At 49.7% G+C, this 14,768-nt stretch overlaps 1 protein-coding gene across 2 annotated transcripts; it reads right to left on the bottom strand.

Moving 5' to 3' along the window:
- Window positions 1-483: 483 nt before the first annotated feature.
- Window positions 484-13,397, bottom strand: TCEA2 (transcription elongation factor A2). 2 transcript variants are annotated; one of them, XM_082065181.1, is made up of 11 exons: window positions 13,206-13,318; window positions 11,597-11,678; window positions 10,436-10,498; window positions 9,678-9,783; window positions 8,225-8,315; window positions 5,879-6,012; window positions 4,734-4,790; window positions 4,043-4,197; window positions 3,561-3,707; window positions 1,335-1,406; window positions 484-736 (listed from the first exon to the last, which is right to left on the bottom strand). In XM_082065181.1, the coding sequence occupies exons 3-11, from the start codon at window positions 10,487-10,489 to the stop codon at window positions 728-730; spliced, it is 825 nt and encodes a 274-aa protein (XP_081921307.1). In that variant the 5' UTR covers window positions 10,490-10,498; window positions 11,597-11,678; window positions 13,206-13,318; the 3' UTR covers window positions 484-727. The 2 variants fall into 2 exon arrangements, with proteins under 2 accessions (XP_081921307.1, XP_081921306.1); XM_082065180.1 differs by lacking the exon at window positions 11,597-11,678 and having other exon boundaries at window positions 13,206-13,397.
- Between the last annotated feature and the right edge of the window lie 1,371 nt (window positions 13,398-14,768).

The raw sequence follows: 14,768 nt of genomic DNA, 5'->3' as shown, positions 1-14,768 counted from the left end.
CCTGAGATCACAAGGTATAGATCACCACACAAAATCAAATGAATGCTGCTCTGTGCCTCAAAAAGCTGTGTTTCATCAACAGCGCCGCTGCTCAGCCAGGCGAGGAATCCCAGTTCTGCCCAACCAGCCAGCCCAAGACTTGGCTCAGTGGTTTATTTTTCATGAGCTGACCAGGAACAAGGTTGCCCAGAGCGGTGGTGGATGAACAATCCCTGGAGACATCCCAGGCCAGGCTGGATGGGGCTCTGAGCAACCTGAGCTGGTGAAGATGTCCCTGCTCATGGCAGGGGTGGCACTGGGGGAGCTGGGAAGGGCCCTTTCAACCCAAAGTGTTCTGTGACTCTATGATTCACAGTCTGAGGGTGCCCTAGAAGCAACTCCTCGCTCTCTGGTGCTCCCGGCTGCGTTCAGCCCTCACCCAGCTGGACACTCACTGTCTGTAGAGCTCCCACACCACAAAAGCAAAACTCTGCACACACACAGTTCAAATAAAAGTCAGAAACTGACAAAAATGTTTAATATTAGTTTTGAAGAAAAAGTGACCATATTTGCTTAGATGAGAGAAAATAACGGTTAAGAGTGTTGAGTGAGTTCTTGTGCCGACCCCTCAGCCCACAGCTGCTCTCCCCATGCGTTTCAGAGCAAACTCACGTGGGACAGGAACATGACAGTGGCGGGAGCTGGAGTGGGGGATCAGGCTCTGACTGGCCTTTGGCCATGGCACATCTCAGCAGAACTGCAAGAGAAGGGAGTGTAAACCCCGATTAGAAAACCTCGCTGCCAAGGGGAGCTGCGGGTCATGCGTGGGTTGCCTAGAAATGGAGATCAAGGTGAGGGGCTTGTTTCTGAAGCTCGTGAGGGCTGGGGGATTCAGCAGGGGCCAAACTAACAAAGCTCCTGTTTGAATCTCTCAGCTGTGGCTCTTTGGCACTTGGTGGTGGCACTGTTTCTGCTCACCATTGACCAGGAGATTTCTGCTCCCCCCGAGCTCCCTGCACAGTATAAAAGAGCAGTTTTAAAATCCCCAAATGGCATCACCACCATCCCTCGGGGGCAGAGGGAGCAAGGAAAGCACCATCAAGTTGGTCACAGCAGAAAATGGGATGTGAGGAAGGAGGCAGAGAATGAGCAAGTGAGACCCAGCTGGTCTGCAGAGGTGGGATGAACCCAGAAGCTGTTGCCTCTGTGCTGGGAGGAAAAATAAAAATAAAAGAAAAAAAAAAAAAAAAAGAAAAATCACTTGCTAGAGCTAGTCAGCATTTGTGCAGCACCTCTGAGGGGAGCAGCTGCCCCTAGTGCCCCCCCCAGCCCCAGCAATACCCTTGGTGCATTACCTTCCAGCGGTTCCCACACTCGTTGCACACGACAAAGGTGGTCATGGGCTCGTCGGAGCTGCGGGTCTGCACCTGGGGGGACAGAAGGGCAATGAGAGCCCAGTGTCACACATGGCCCCGCGGGGAGGTCACAGGGAGCTCCTTGTCCCTCTGGCCACCAGGGATTCAGGCTGCGGTCACAGTGTCAGAAATTAACGAGAGACTGAGGCCGGGGAGGGCAAAAGGAGCTTCCCTGTAAAATGAGCCTAGCTATTGTTTTACACACAGAAATAAACCTCTACACACATTTCGTGACATGTTTTGGGGCAGCAGATTTCCTTCCTCACTGTTTTCTCCTGCCCATTCCTTGCAGTTGGTTGGCTCTGGAGATGGACAATATCTCAGGCTGGACACAAGGAAGATGTTTTTTCCTCTGAGGGTGGTGAGAGCCTGGCCCAGGTTGCCCAGAGCAGTGGTGGATGAACCATCCCTGGAGACATCCCAGGCCAGGCTGGATGGGGCTCTGAGCAACCTGAGCTGGTGAAGATGTCCCTGCTCATGGCAGGGGGGGCACTGGGGGAGCTGGGAAGTTCCCTTCAACCCAAACTGTTCCATAATTCTATACACAGCCAGTCCCTCTCCGTACTGTCCCCGGGGAAGGGATGCAGGTGGCAGTGAGATGACAACACCCTCAGCCTCACCAAGCACATGTTCCAGTCACACATAAAAAACCACTCAAGCCATTTACAGACCAGTCCTGGCCTCACAAGAACATGCTCTGGGTTACCAGGTTCTGCACATTTCCAGCCTGTTTTGTATTTGAGCCATTGAGGAAATTCTGAATATTTAACCCAGATGTGACTGCTGCCTCTGACTGGCTCTTGCCAGAAACACATACTTTGCTAATAGTCATATTTTCATGGCATTTGAATGCAAGGCAGATCTACGCTGAAAATACTGGCAGTCCCTGCACAAGTCAGACAGTAGAACTATGTCGAGAGCTAATTATGGTGATCTACATGTGTAATTACCCAATATGCAAGAGTCACAGTATTTGCATGATGTAAAATAAGCACATTTTGCAAGTATGCTGGATAGTTGAATTCTGCAATTCTCATTTGACATTACTGCCTGGCTTCCAACTCTTTCAAAAATGGCAGTTCATCTACCTGGAACTTACAACATCTCAGTCACCAAAAAGTGATTTCACTGAAAAAAACTAACTAAAACTACAGAAAATCTTCTGATATTTCTATTCACAAGCCACTGTCATCACCTGCCGCAGTTCCAGGCAGTCGGACTCCAATCTGACAGGTGCAGACAGAGTCCCCCGCGCTGCCGGGGCGAGCGAGACGGCACCCTCGGTGCTTCCAGCTGCCTTACTGGGATGGGGGCTCTGGGCCGAGCCAGCCGGCGGCATGCAGGATGCTGCCGAGCCACAGGAAAATCCCCGGCCGGGCTCTCAGCTGTGTCTGCACGTCACGGCCGAGCGCTCGGAGGAGACTCGCTCACTCGCACACGCAGTCTGTGCGCACCCACTCGGTAGCAATCATGTGGTTGCTGGTGCATTTTTGGGTATCTGCACATTCTAAACCACTGACTCACAGCAAAGGCACATTTATCTCCAGACGCCTGGCACAAACATGGGAACTAAAAAGCGCTGGTAATGCAGAAGGCTTCCAGCAGCTGCCCATCGAGGAGAAAAATCCCCTCTGCCTGCTCACATCACTGCTTTGTTATTCCTTGTTTCACCTGTTTCATGTTGTTTGATTTGAAATAAGTTGGGATTTGTCCAGCTGCAGCTTATCTACATTCTTAATTTGCATTTTTAATACCATCAACGTGACTGCCTCAGTTTCTGCTGTCTCTCTCCTCTACACTACTCACTCCTTTCTTGTCTGAATCTCCACATTCCCAGCACCTGCTTTCAACGTGCAGCTCTCCCGAGCTGGGCAGCAAGCAGCACTGTTCTGCTTTGAAAACTTCCTCGGTGCTGCACAGCCCCTGCTCTGGTGTAAATGAGCCACAAAAAGTCACAAAAGCTCCAAGGAAACGTGTGCAAAATCACTGTGCAAAAGCAGCACATTTCAGTGAGCCCTGAATATAGGTAAAGGTTCTCTCCACCAGTGGCAAAATTTGTGCTGTGCTGCAGGATGTGTCACCAAGCAAGAAGAGTTTGTGATCATGACAGATCGTGTCCTGTGTAGAGGTGAAGGGTGTGGAGGCCACGGGAGCAGCAAGACTGACCTGGGTGTAGGTGCAGTTCTTCTTCTTGCACTTTCCACAGGTGAAGAGGTCAGTCTGAGTCCCTCCAGTCTTGGCCATCTGATGCTCCCGGATTGCTTCTTTCGTCATGGCTTTCCTGATCTCCTTCAGCTCATTACTGGCCATTTCCTTTCAAAAAAGAAGAGCAATAAAATCACATTTATCCAGTTTTACTATCACACTCACTAGTGTAGAGTCAACAGATAGGGTGGTCAAACAGATGGGTGTCAAGACAGAAAACCTTTCATTCCACGTTGCTGGTTGATAACTAGGCCCCCGTGATGATCTGAAGTCCCAGACTACTCTCCACATTGCAGACCCTATTGCTAACTCGCTCCCTGTGCACTCTGGCAGCGGCTGCTGAGACATCTGCAACCCTGGCAGCGAATCAGCCTCTTGTTTCAAGCCAAACCACAGGACACGTCTCCTGTAAGAAGCAAACCCTGCTCCTCAGGCTTCCTCACCTCCGAGGTCATCACTGCGATCTGCTCGGGGGTGATCGCCCCACACAGCACGTTCTTTTTCAGCTCGGGATTTTTGGAGTCCTTCAGGTTCGAGATGCGGCTCCTCACTCGGTTTTTGTACTTCATGTCGGTGTTCTTGACATCTTGGTATATGCGTACAGGGCAGTCAAGGACTCTGCGGTCAACCCAGAGCCCTCCAAACACTTTTCTACACCACTCATGCTCTTTCTCTCAAAGTAACCACAAAACCCTCCACTGAGAGAGCCCAGCTGCATCTCCTACCCCACAGCCCCCAAAGCAAGCAAACTCCTCTCAAGTCCACATCGCTTCTGTGTCAATCAGCACACTCTCCCCAGTAGGGAGGCACAGGGAAGCTGCATGTATTTGGAAGCAGAGCTGAGAGCAGGAAACAGTATTTTGACAGGAAGGATAGGCTGGGGATTACAGGTGTGACCAGGAGGACATAACCGTGTCCATCACACCAGCACACATCTGCCCTGAGCTCCCAGCACCGCACTGGGGGTTTGTTAGTGACCCAGAACTTAGCCAGAGCTGGAACCGGAGCCCTGACAAGCAGAGATGCTGCAGAACATTTATGCAAAGAAAGACTGTCCCATTTTTCCTCCGAGCACATGAATTTTGTGGCCTGGAGGCACACAGGCTCTCGAGGAAGCCCCGTTGGTAAGGATATATTCTTCAATCTGGGCTGCTATGTGCTCACAGTCGGCGCCAATGGCAACGTAGTCATCTGTAAGACAAAAGAAACACAAGATCAATGACTTCCAACGAGGGGTGGGGTCCCTAGGCTCAGTATTTCTGAGATACAAATCTAGATAGTTTGCTATTTTGATTTACATGCTCTTCCCATCAAAGGGCATCTTGGCCTTTGCTCTAGCCACCCTTTGGAAAAGGATAGTGATGCAAACAGACTGAACAGCCAGCCTGTGCCCTCTTCCTCTCCAGATGGACTGCACTAGACAAAGCCAACAAGAACCCAGTCCCCAAAACATAGTTTTCTCATATATTCTTGGTATAGTTGAAATCAAACGTATACAGGCAGGGAACAAGTCTCATCAGATGCTGGTGTCAATGAGAAGTAGCTCAACTCAGGGCCCAAAAGCAGCAGCATCGGGATCAAGCTTTCAATTCTCCTCTCAGCTCAGGACTCTGCTCCTTCCCTCTTCTTTCACATACTTCTTCTTCCCAATTAAATAGCGTCACATAGAGTGCAATAATTGCTACGAGTTTGGGCAAGGGGCATGGCAACCAATGCCATAAAGTAGGGAACATGGGGCAGAGCAGGGCTGAGCTTAGCAAAGGACTCAAGGGGACTGTTGCCCAGACTTCATATGGAAAGGGTTTTTCTAAGAGTTAGACAAAGTATTTAGTGCAGCATATATATATATAAACACATGCACACACACAGGAAGGCTAGAAATAAAGACTTTGTGAACTTCTCCATCTGCTGTCTACATTCCTTGGCTCCAAATTAATAAAACTCTGCAGTGCTTAGACCCCTATTTTCCAAAGGGATCTGCAATTTGGACACAAGCATGTGTTCAGCTTGAGGTATTTAAAAATCTGATTTTCAGAGATGCTGAGCACCTGCAGTTGCCTCTCATTTCAGATGGCACAGCCTGAGTGTAGGAGAGACTCATTCCACCCCAAATCCTCAGGGAATCACAGTATTCCTGGGGCTCCCGTCTGCACAGGAGTCTAAGAGCAGATGGTGACCGCACAAGCACCATTACCAACAAATTCCATGGACTGTTACGGATTCATTTTGTGCCCCAGGAGTAAGCAGAGATGACGGCTGGTGTCTCCCCCAGCACTCACCATCAGCCTGGAGAGCTGCTGTCAGCATTTCTCTGCATTTGTTGCGGACAGCATCGCAGGTGACGGGTGCTGGAGGGAAGGTGGTGATTTTGGGGGTGGTCGGGGTCTTCGGAGGCTCCTGCCTTTTGTTGGAGCTGAAAGAGAAACTTCACCTGTCAGAATGTCTCGGTTCGGGTCACTGAGAGAAGAGGAGGGATCAGTAGGTGTGTGGCAAAGCATCCTGTTAATTATAATACAAAACCAGTCAGAGGAAATCAGCACAAAGACACATGCCCTGAACTAAAATATAGGACAATACAGCAACCAACACCATCAACCCAGACTCAAGCTCTCCTGTGAGCTCTTCTGGCTGTAAATGGAGGGTTTAACCCATGAAGCTATTGGGCTATTATGACTCCTAGATGATTTTATAGAGCTTTTCCCCCTCCCCTTAAAGTTAGGCAGCAGAAGAGCAACTTCTTCAGCAGAGATCGCTCTGACTTCGGTGTCTGGGCTATAAAATGCTCTGTATTTACACCCAATGCCTGGTAACATTAATACAGTAAGAAAGAAAGAAACCCTGATATTTCATCCATGCCGTACGGACAACATCTCCTTGAAGATCCAAGTGGTTTAACTTCTCAGCCATTCCAAAGACTGCACAAAAAGTTATTTTATTAAGCTTTAGAAGTTAGTTTATAATTAGAAGAGTTGAGAAATAGACCTCAAACACACCTAGCAGACTTATTTCAGGAAATCCTTGTGGTTCACACTGTTCCTGTTAAACAGGAGAAAGAACTTGTAAATCTATCCAGGCAGCAAAAGTTTATACATTAAAAAAAAGTCTATACTGGAACAAAATGGTGGCAAAGCAACAGGCAGGGACTGCAAGCAGAACTTGGGGCTGCACTGGAAGAAAATCCCATGGAAAAGCTGAATTTGGGCCACGGATCCAAATCCTCCTAATAAAGACAGTTTAGAGAATCCTGGAAAATAAAAAGCTCGTGCTGCCAGAGCCAGAGAAACATTAGACACAGCCCATTAAAATGTACTACACTAATGGTCTAAAATACTCCAGCACTGCAGAATATGCTTTGGATCACAGTAATGCAGCGGGTGAGCTCCCAGGTGCCAGCTCCAGGCCGGCTGGCTCGGAGCCTTCAGGTCTCAGCACAAACTCTCCAGTCGCTACAGAGGGATTTCTACATCTGCGTTCCAGAAAGCAAGACAAGTTCCACGCCAAGAGCTATTGAAGTGTTTCTCCCTGACAGGAGAGGAAGGCCCAGCCAAAATCCAGCAGACTAAGTGGCTGAAATATCGGAATACAAGCTGATCTCTTTGGTGTCTCGCTAGCAGCCTCATCTGAACCAGCTATCACACACTGCGTAACGAGCTTGACTCCCTTCATCACAGCCTGTGCTCTAAAGAACAAAGAATCTTCACTGCTAATAAATTCTATTTTTTTTTCGTCGAGGCAGATTAGCAGTTAATTTTGCAGCACTGAAGAATAAGCATTCCCATCTCTGCAAAGAGCTCGGCTCACAGACTGAGACCAGGAGCTAACCTCGGTCTGTGCTACGCTAATCCCTTCGCTTCTGTTTATCCTGCACCACCAAGGGGATGCTCTGCCGTTCAGAAGATGGAGACTGAGCACACGTAGAAAGCATCACGGGGAAAAAAACCTGCAGTAGCTGCAGCAGATCGTCAAGGCACAGGGGAGGGCTTGCAGCACAAGCTCCACTCCACACACCCCGTGATAACTGTCTGCAAAGCAAGGAGACAGCGGGGTTTGGCCGCTCTACCTACAGCCGGGATCATATTCCGAGTGAAATCACCACAAGCCTCAGCCTTCAAACCAGATCCCCCAGCATGCCCAGCTCGATTTGCTCATGAAACATCTACTGCCACTGTGCCGAGGGAACATCTCACACTTCCTTCCCTTCAGGCTCTGCGTTCCCCAGGGTCAATTTTCCAAAGGTTAAATCAGAAGTTTCCCTTTCTCTTTGAACTGCAACACCACTTCTGGCTTGAGCCAAGCTGGTAATACCTGTCTTCTGCTCTCCCCATCAGGAACAGCCACCAAGTATTTCTACAAAGGCTTCTGTCCTCACCCTGGATGGAAATCCGCATCCCCTCACCAGCAATGGCATGCACAGAGGCTCTTCACACCCTCAGGAGCCCTACAACGGATCCTCCCCATGTCCTCCCCTTGGGGCAGGCAGCACCAATCTGCACTTCAAGGTTTCTGACCAGGAATTTGACTACACAAAATTCCCAATTCATACACTTTAAACAAATTAAGGTAGGGTATCAGAAGCACATTCAAACTCTGTAACAGTATCGCCTGTGGTTCAAGGGAAACATTACCTTTGGTCTCGCGAGTTACCAGTCTCCTTCGAGGAAGATGTTGGCAAGGACATGCTCTTCTTTTTCTCCTCACTTTTTTCCTCAGAAGCATCTATATTCAAAAGAAGATAAACAGGATGCTAAAGGATTCAGGACTGGTCTTTATGCTACAACCCTGCATACACTAATCAAGGTCTTAATACCACACAGTGTTGGCCTAAGGTAACTTATTATCCTCCAAAAAGAAGCAAGAGAAAAAAACAACACACCTTTATGGCCCTCCAGCTTTCTAACAGACCTTTTAATTGCCTCTAAGTACAAACTAATTCAAACAAAAGCTTTCCTCACCAAACTCAAGAGCAATCACCTTCCCTGCCCAGGAGATAAGCTTCCTCACAAGACATGCCTCATCACAAAAGTTTCTTTCAGAGACACCCTGGCTGCTGAGCACAGACTGGATCAAGTTCTCTAAAGCAGCATTTCCAGCCAAGGGCCAGCACGGACTAGTCCTTCTGGGAATCCAACTTCTCGTGTTGCCCAAGTGCTGCTGAAAGCCAAGAGCACAACCCTGGCGAGGACTTTCATTGCACTAGAGAAGAAGTTTGACCCGAACTGCCCCAGCCCAGCCAATACACATCAGCCCTAAGCTGGAGGTAACATCCCAGCCGGGAGAGGAAAACAGCATTTCTATCACCCATTTAGCCTGTCAAGAAACAGGAGCCCTGGGATGCAGGCTAGAGCCAGCTCCACATCTCTCTTTGCCTCACACACCACATCACTCTTGTTCTTTGCTACACACAGCTGCCCAAAGGATGTGTTTGAAAAATAAGGAGTGTGTGCCACTAGCAGAGAGTGGGAGACACACGGCCCTTCCAACCTCAGCACTGCCTCATTCTTTTATCAAAGGTAACCACTAAGACTATGTTTGTATTCCCTCCATCTGCAATTTTGTGCAATCTCAGCATTAAGGTTTCTCAGACAGAATTACAAGCTTCTGCTAATCACCATGAAAGCCTCCCCAGCAGGAAACAGTCCATGTGAATTCATCTACAAGGTGTTAAACTAAGGTCTTCCTATAACTCATCACCCAAAACGCATTCCAGCATTTCTCTTTCCAAGCCGCTGCACAAGGTTGACAGCACACGCTGTATTAATGCCACACAGCACATAGGCGGGGACGGAGGGTTCAGAGTGCAGATATCGTTTCTACAAATAATGTTGCTAATTATTATAAGGACAGGTATGTGGTAAGAATAGTCCTGAAGCTTTCAATGCTCTTTCAAGAATGAGCTGGCTAAACAGGAGATAAGTTTAGAAGAATACATGGTAGCAGAAAAACACTTGAAAGACAGAAGGTGCAACTGTAAAGGCTGATTTTCTGGAATATTCTATTTCTCTCCTGAGAAACCCAGCCTCCTGCTGAAGGCAGCTTCTTCATAAATTGAATCTGACAGGAACATGCTGATTTTCTTACCTAGAAGTTTTTTCCAGGATTTGATGAGGGATTTGGCAAGTGATATCACTTCTTCATCTGTGCTCTGCTTTCTCAGTGCATTCACTGACATCCCAATGCGGGTGGACTGTGAGTGAACATTCAAATGAATCATTCCAGAACAGATTTGTTACTTGTTACTAACCAAAATCAGAAATAAGCATGATGAAGTCAAAGCAATGACCAAGATATGAAGTGTCCAAGGACTTGCAGAATTATTTTCTCCTTGAAAAAGTGATTTGACACTATCCAGTTTACCCAAGCCCGTCAGGAGCTGGACATCTCATCACCCACAAACACCTTCTCCACACACCTGTACCTGACACTCAAGCTTAGAGTGAAATAATCCAAGATGCATACCTTGATCTCCAAATTGTAATTTTGTTCACACCTCCCCAGCGTCTGGAATATCACCATTACAAAGACTTAAAGTTCTCCCAGACTGCCCTCTGTGTTTGCTATTTTCTGGCCTTTCCTCTTTTTGAAGCCCAAGAAAGGATTTGAGCAGTTACCCACATTTGCCTCCTCAGCTCTGCACAGGTTTCAGACAGCACATGGTGTCCCAGAGCTATTTAATTGCCAGTCCAAAACCCAGGTTCAGTACTACTTTCTGAATTTGATGTTTATTTTGATGCTTTGAGTGAGGCAAGAAGCAAGAGGAAATAATTAAGTCCATTTAAACAATTTTTGAACTCATCCAGATGCAGACTTCAGCTTTTTATCCTAACTGTGAAACTCACCTGCAGTAAGTCCAAAGTCATAGGCATACTTTTCAGTTCTTTCAGTAAATCCATTGCACCATCCTAGAAAGGAAAAGAGAAACAGAATAATAAATGTGTAAATAAATGCAACAGCTTGGCAATAAATTCAAAAAGTTAAATTCAAAGGGAAAAGCACCAACAAGCCTTCCCTAAAACATCAGCTCGGGTTGCTGCTACAGACAGACAGCAGATCCTACAGTCTGGAGGCACGTGGGATATTGGAATGGGCAAAACAGAAGAGCACTGGAATGCTACAGACCTTTGCTGGTGCGTGGTACAACTGCAGCATTCGCTTATTATCCTTACCTGGCAAGCTCAACATTTTTGACGCCTGAAAAATACCCTGTGAACCACTACTGTCCCCTCAGCACACCACTTGGCTTGCAGGAGTGATCCTACTATCAAACTCACAATTTTGGGGGCCCTGATTAGTGACATTAGCTCACAAGAACAATTTAACACAGTTGCAAGAACTTTAGTCACGCACCTAAAGCTCAGAATCACTGCACAGAGCCAGAGCTGGAAATATCCTCTTTCTACATGAAACTTAATGTAGCTCTTTCATAGAATTCTATTAATACCCTACTCTGCTCAGGACAAGAGTTAATACCAGGAGTAAAACCATCAAGCAGTGATGCTGAAGAGCTGGGCGCTTGAAACCCGTTATATGAAGTTTCCTTGCATCGGCTCTAAATGCCAGAAGCCAAATCCAGAAAAAACTCTGACTAGACAGTCTGTGGGTACTTCAAACTGGTAGTCACCCAGCGCAACGGCAGGGACAGAAGCACTGGCCAAGTCTCCCTCCAGCAGCACTCAGCAGATCCAGCCTGTGGTACGTCTGTCTGCACTCAGCCGGCTTTCTCCTCTCATCCCCCTTATCCAACAAGGCCTTCTAGTGTTCGCATTGAACAGCTCATTTAAAACACCAGCCACTCCAAACTCATTTGCAGCATAAGATCAACAGAGCCTGCGATTGTCGAGCAGCGAAGCAGCCAGACCCTGTCCTCAGATCCTATCCTCCCTACGCAGAAGGGCCGTTTCCGACAGAACAGATGCTGCAAAAGCCAAATCAAAGCAGAGTCAAAGCTTTCAGTGCGCACACAAGCAACTCACACCAGTGTAAATCACACGTTACCGTACCCAGAATGAGTGGCTTCCCACTCAGGCAGTTTCACACCTTTCTGTTCCTCCAACAGCCAAATGGACTCCATTAAATCCAGCCCTTAACATACAAAATGACCGGGTGATTCCTGTCTCCATTATCAGAAATGGAGCCACTTGGCACAGTGGCAGCAAATGGGGATCCACGCAAAAACTAGAGCAACAAACAGGTGTTCCGAGCAACCATCCTGCGGGAAGAGTTCTCAAGTTAGCCGATATACAATAAACATGCCACCGTTCAGTACCATATAAAACACCATCCAAGAGGAAACATTGCATACCACTCATTTAAGTAGCTGTCTCTTTCTCAGTGAAGCTTGGAAGCAAATTCTGCAAAGTTGGTCCTTCCCTATTTCAACAATGGTGTTGAAAACCTGCCATCAACAGGAACAGACATCACAGGCTGCAGTTTAGCCCAAACACACTTTCCTGGGCTGTTAAAACAGCAACACAAGTGCCAGTGCTCACCTCCATCCGCAGCTGGTAGAGCCAGTCCAGCACCCAAAAATTCATGTGACAACTGCACCCAGCATCCCATCACCTAAATACCTCGTTCCCAAAACCTTCCCAGCCACAAAATCCCTCTCCCCCACCCCAAACACAGATGTACAGCCTTCCTCTGTCACAAACCTGTGTCACCAAGCTTGCTGCCTTGGCACTTATACAATCACAGAACAGTCTGGGTTGAAGGGATCTTCAAAACTCATCCAGTGCCACCCCTGCCATGAGCAGGGACATCTTCATCAGCTCAGGCTGTTCAGAGCCTCATCCGGCCTGGCCTGAGATGTCTCCAGGGATGGTTCATCCACCACCTCTCTGGGCAACCTGGGCCAAGCTCTCACCACCCTCATCATAAAAACACTGTTTGTACTTGTGCATCACCAACTGATGTAACCGACCAGGCAGGGAAATACTTGCTGCTGTCCCCCTGGACAGTCCCACCGGTGACAACACCCAGACAGCAGCAAGGCCAGGGCTCCACAGCCCATAAGGGTGAGCACAAGTGTCTGCATGGGGTGGCGATGCAGGAGGCAAATCCAGGAGCACTTGGGGTTCTCCCTGAGGGTCCGGCAGAGCCCCAGGCTGGGGCTGGGGGATGCACAAGGATCCCCCTTCCAAAGGCTCCCAACGGGGCAGGGGGAGGCCGAGGATGCTCCCCAAGAGGGGACCACCCGACACAGGGAGAGCCCCGGGGTGCTGGGCTGCGGGGGGCACAGTGTGGGGAGGAGGGGTCCGCATCCCACCATAGAGAACACAGACCCCCTGCCCAGTAACGGTGGGATGGAATGGAGTGGATCCCAAACCACTGCAAGGGTTGGGGAATGGAGAGGGAACGCCCTGCAGCCGGGGCTGGGGACGGAACCCCCCTCCATGGGGGGTGTCTGCTCCACCATAACGGCCGCATAGAGGGGGGCCCCAAAATGGGGGCTGGGGAAGGGGCGGCCCCCTCACAACGGGCACCGAGGGACAAGCGGGGGGTCCCACAGCCCGCAGCGAGGAAGGGGTCCCGGCGGGGAGGGAGGCCCCGGCTGACAGACCAAGAACCGGGGCCGGGGGCGGCCCCCGCACCCCAACCACCGCCACTCACCGCGCTCTTCTTGGCCACCATCTTGTCCAGCCGCCTGGCGATGCGCACGATCTCTTCCTCCCCGCCCATCGCGGCTGCCGGTCCCGGGGGCAGGACGGGGGGGCTGGCGGCGGTTGCCCGGTACCCACCACAGCCCCCGGTACCGCAGTCCGGCGGGCGGCGCGCGGGGCACGATGGGACTCGTAGTCCTCCGGGCGCCCGCCCGCCTCTTCTCGGCGCGCAGCCGAGCGGCGGGACTACAACTCCCAGTGTGCCCCGCGCCCGCCCTGCCCCGCCGCGGGGCACGCTGGGAGCTGTAGTCCGGAGCCGGGAGCCGCGGCCATGGCGGCCCCGCAACGGGTCAGCGCCGTGACCGCCCGTTCTCGCTGAAACGGAGAAATAAACTTAACAGCAGAGTCAGTTATACTGTTAAACGGTATTCTTTATTTCATCAGCGCTGGGGAACACTGGGGATCACCCTCCATAAGTGCTCCGAAGACTGGATGCTCTTGCATTGCTTATATTCACATGATTATTACATATGCATTACAATTTATGAAAATTCTGACATACATCTATACTAAGAAATAACTGATGATGTTAGTTATAATTGTTTCGTTTCTTACTTACATTACATCTATTAATTATTAGTTAAATATAAACTAAGCACTCTGCTTCTAAACAATGTATCACTTAATCTTCCATCTCCCTCTTGTCATGCAGAAGGATCTAAAACTTGAAAAATATCCCCTCGTTTTTCAGGTGGTCAGAAACCATTGATCACGTCAATTGGTTAATGATGGGTACGTGTTTTTTAACTTAATCACAATATACATTAATTTAGCAGCTTCTCTTCAGGGGCCCCGGCAGCTTTTGGGGTGCCCCGGAGCGGAGCCCCCCTGTAGATGGCACTCGTACGCTGTGCGCGGCTGGCGCGTCCCCGGGGAGCTGCAATGGGACTCGCCGCTGAATATTGTCGCTCTCTGCAGCTGGTCCCTGGCAGGGAAAGAACTTCGATGCCTCCTCCTGCGCAGCCGGTTTCGCAGCCCTTGCCAAGAGCGGATGTTTCGGAGAGGGCCATGGCTGTGCTGGTAGAGAGCGGCCGTGTCCTGCCCCGGCAGGGCCACAGATGGAGCCACGTGTGGCCTCAGGCTGCAGGATTAGGTGTTGGGAACCAGGGCTCAGCTCTAACCCTGCTCCGACTGAGTCACTGAGGGCAGAGTTTAGCTCTACCAGCGTACAAAGCTGGAGAGTATTGAACTAAATCTCCCCTGGGTGGCTGTCCCCCAAAACTGCCCGTTAGGTACCTCAAGCTGCCAGCTTGCTGTTCTAAATGGCAGCTTGCACAGAGTTGGACAGACCTCTGGGATCCCCTTGAGCAAGAGCTGCTCCCCAGGTGTGTGAGACACATCTCGATTCATTCCCAAACAAGCAGAGGTGGCCCCAGACCAAACCTGAGATCCAGACCCTCTCCCTGGCATTGCACTTGGAGCTACCTTGAAACTTCTTGGCTTGACCCCATGTTCGTGAAGGCGAGTTCCCCCCAGCCCGCCGTCTGGAGCCTCTTCAGCATCTGGAAACCCT

This window comes from Streptopelia decaocto (genome assembly GCF_964273445.1).
Source record: "Streptopelia decaocto genome assembly, chromosome: 14".
NCBI classification, from domain to species: Eukaryota; Metazoa; Chordata; class Aves; order Columbiformes; family Columbidae; genus Streptopelia; species Streptopelia decaocto.
Note: the sequence above shows the minus strand (reverse complement) of the source record. Positions and strands in the feature narration are given on the sequence as shown.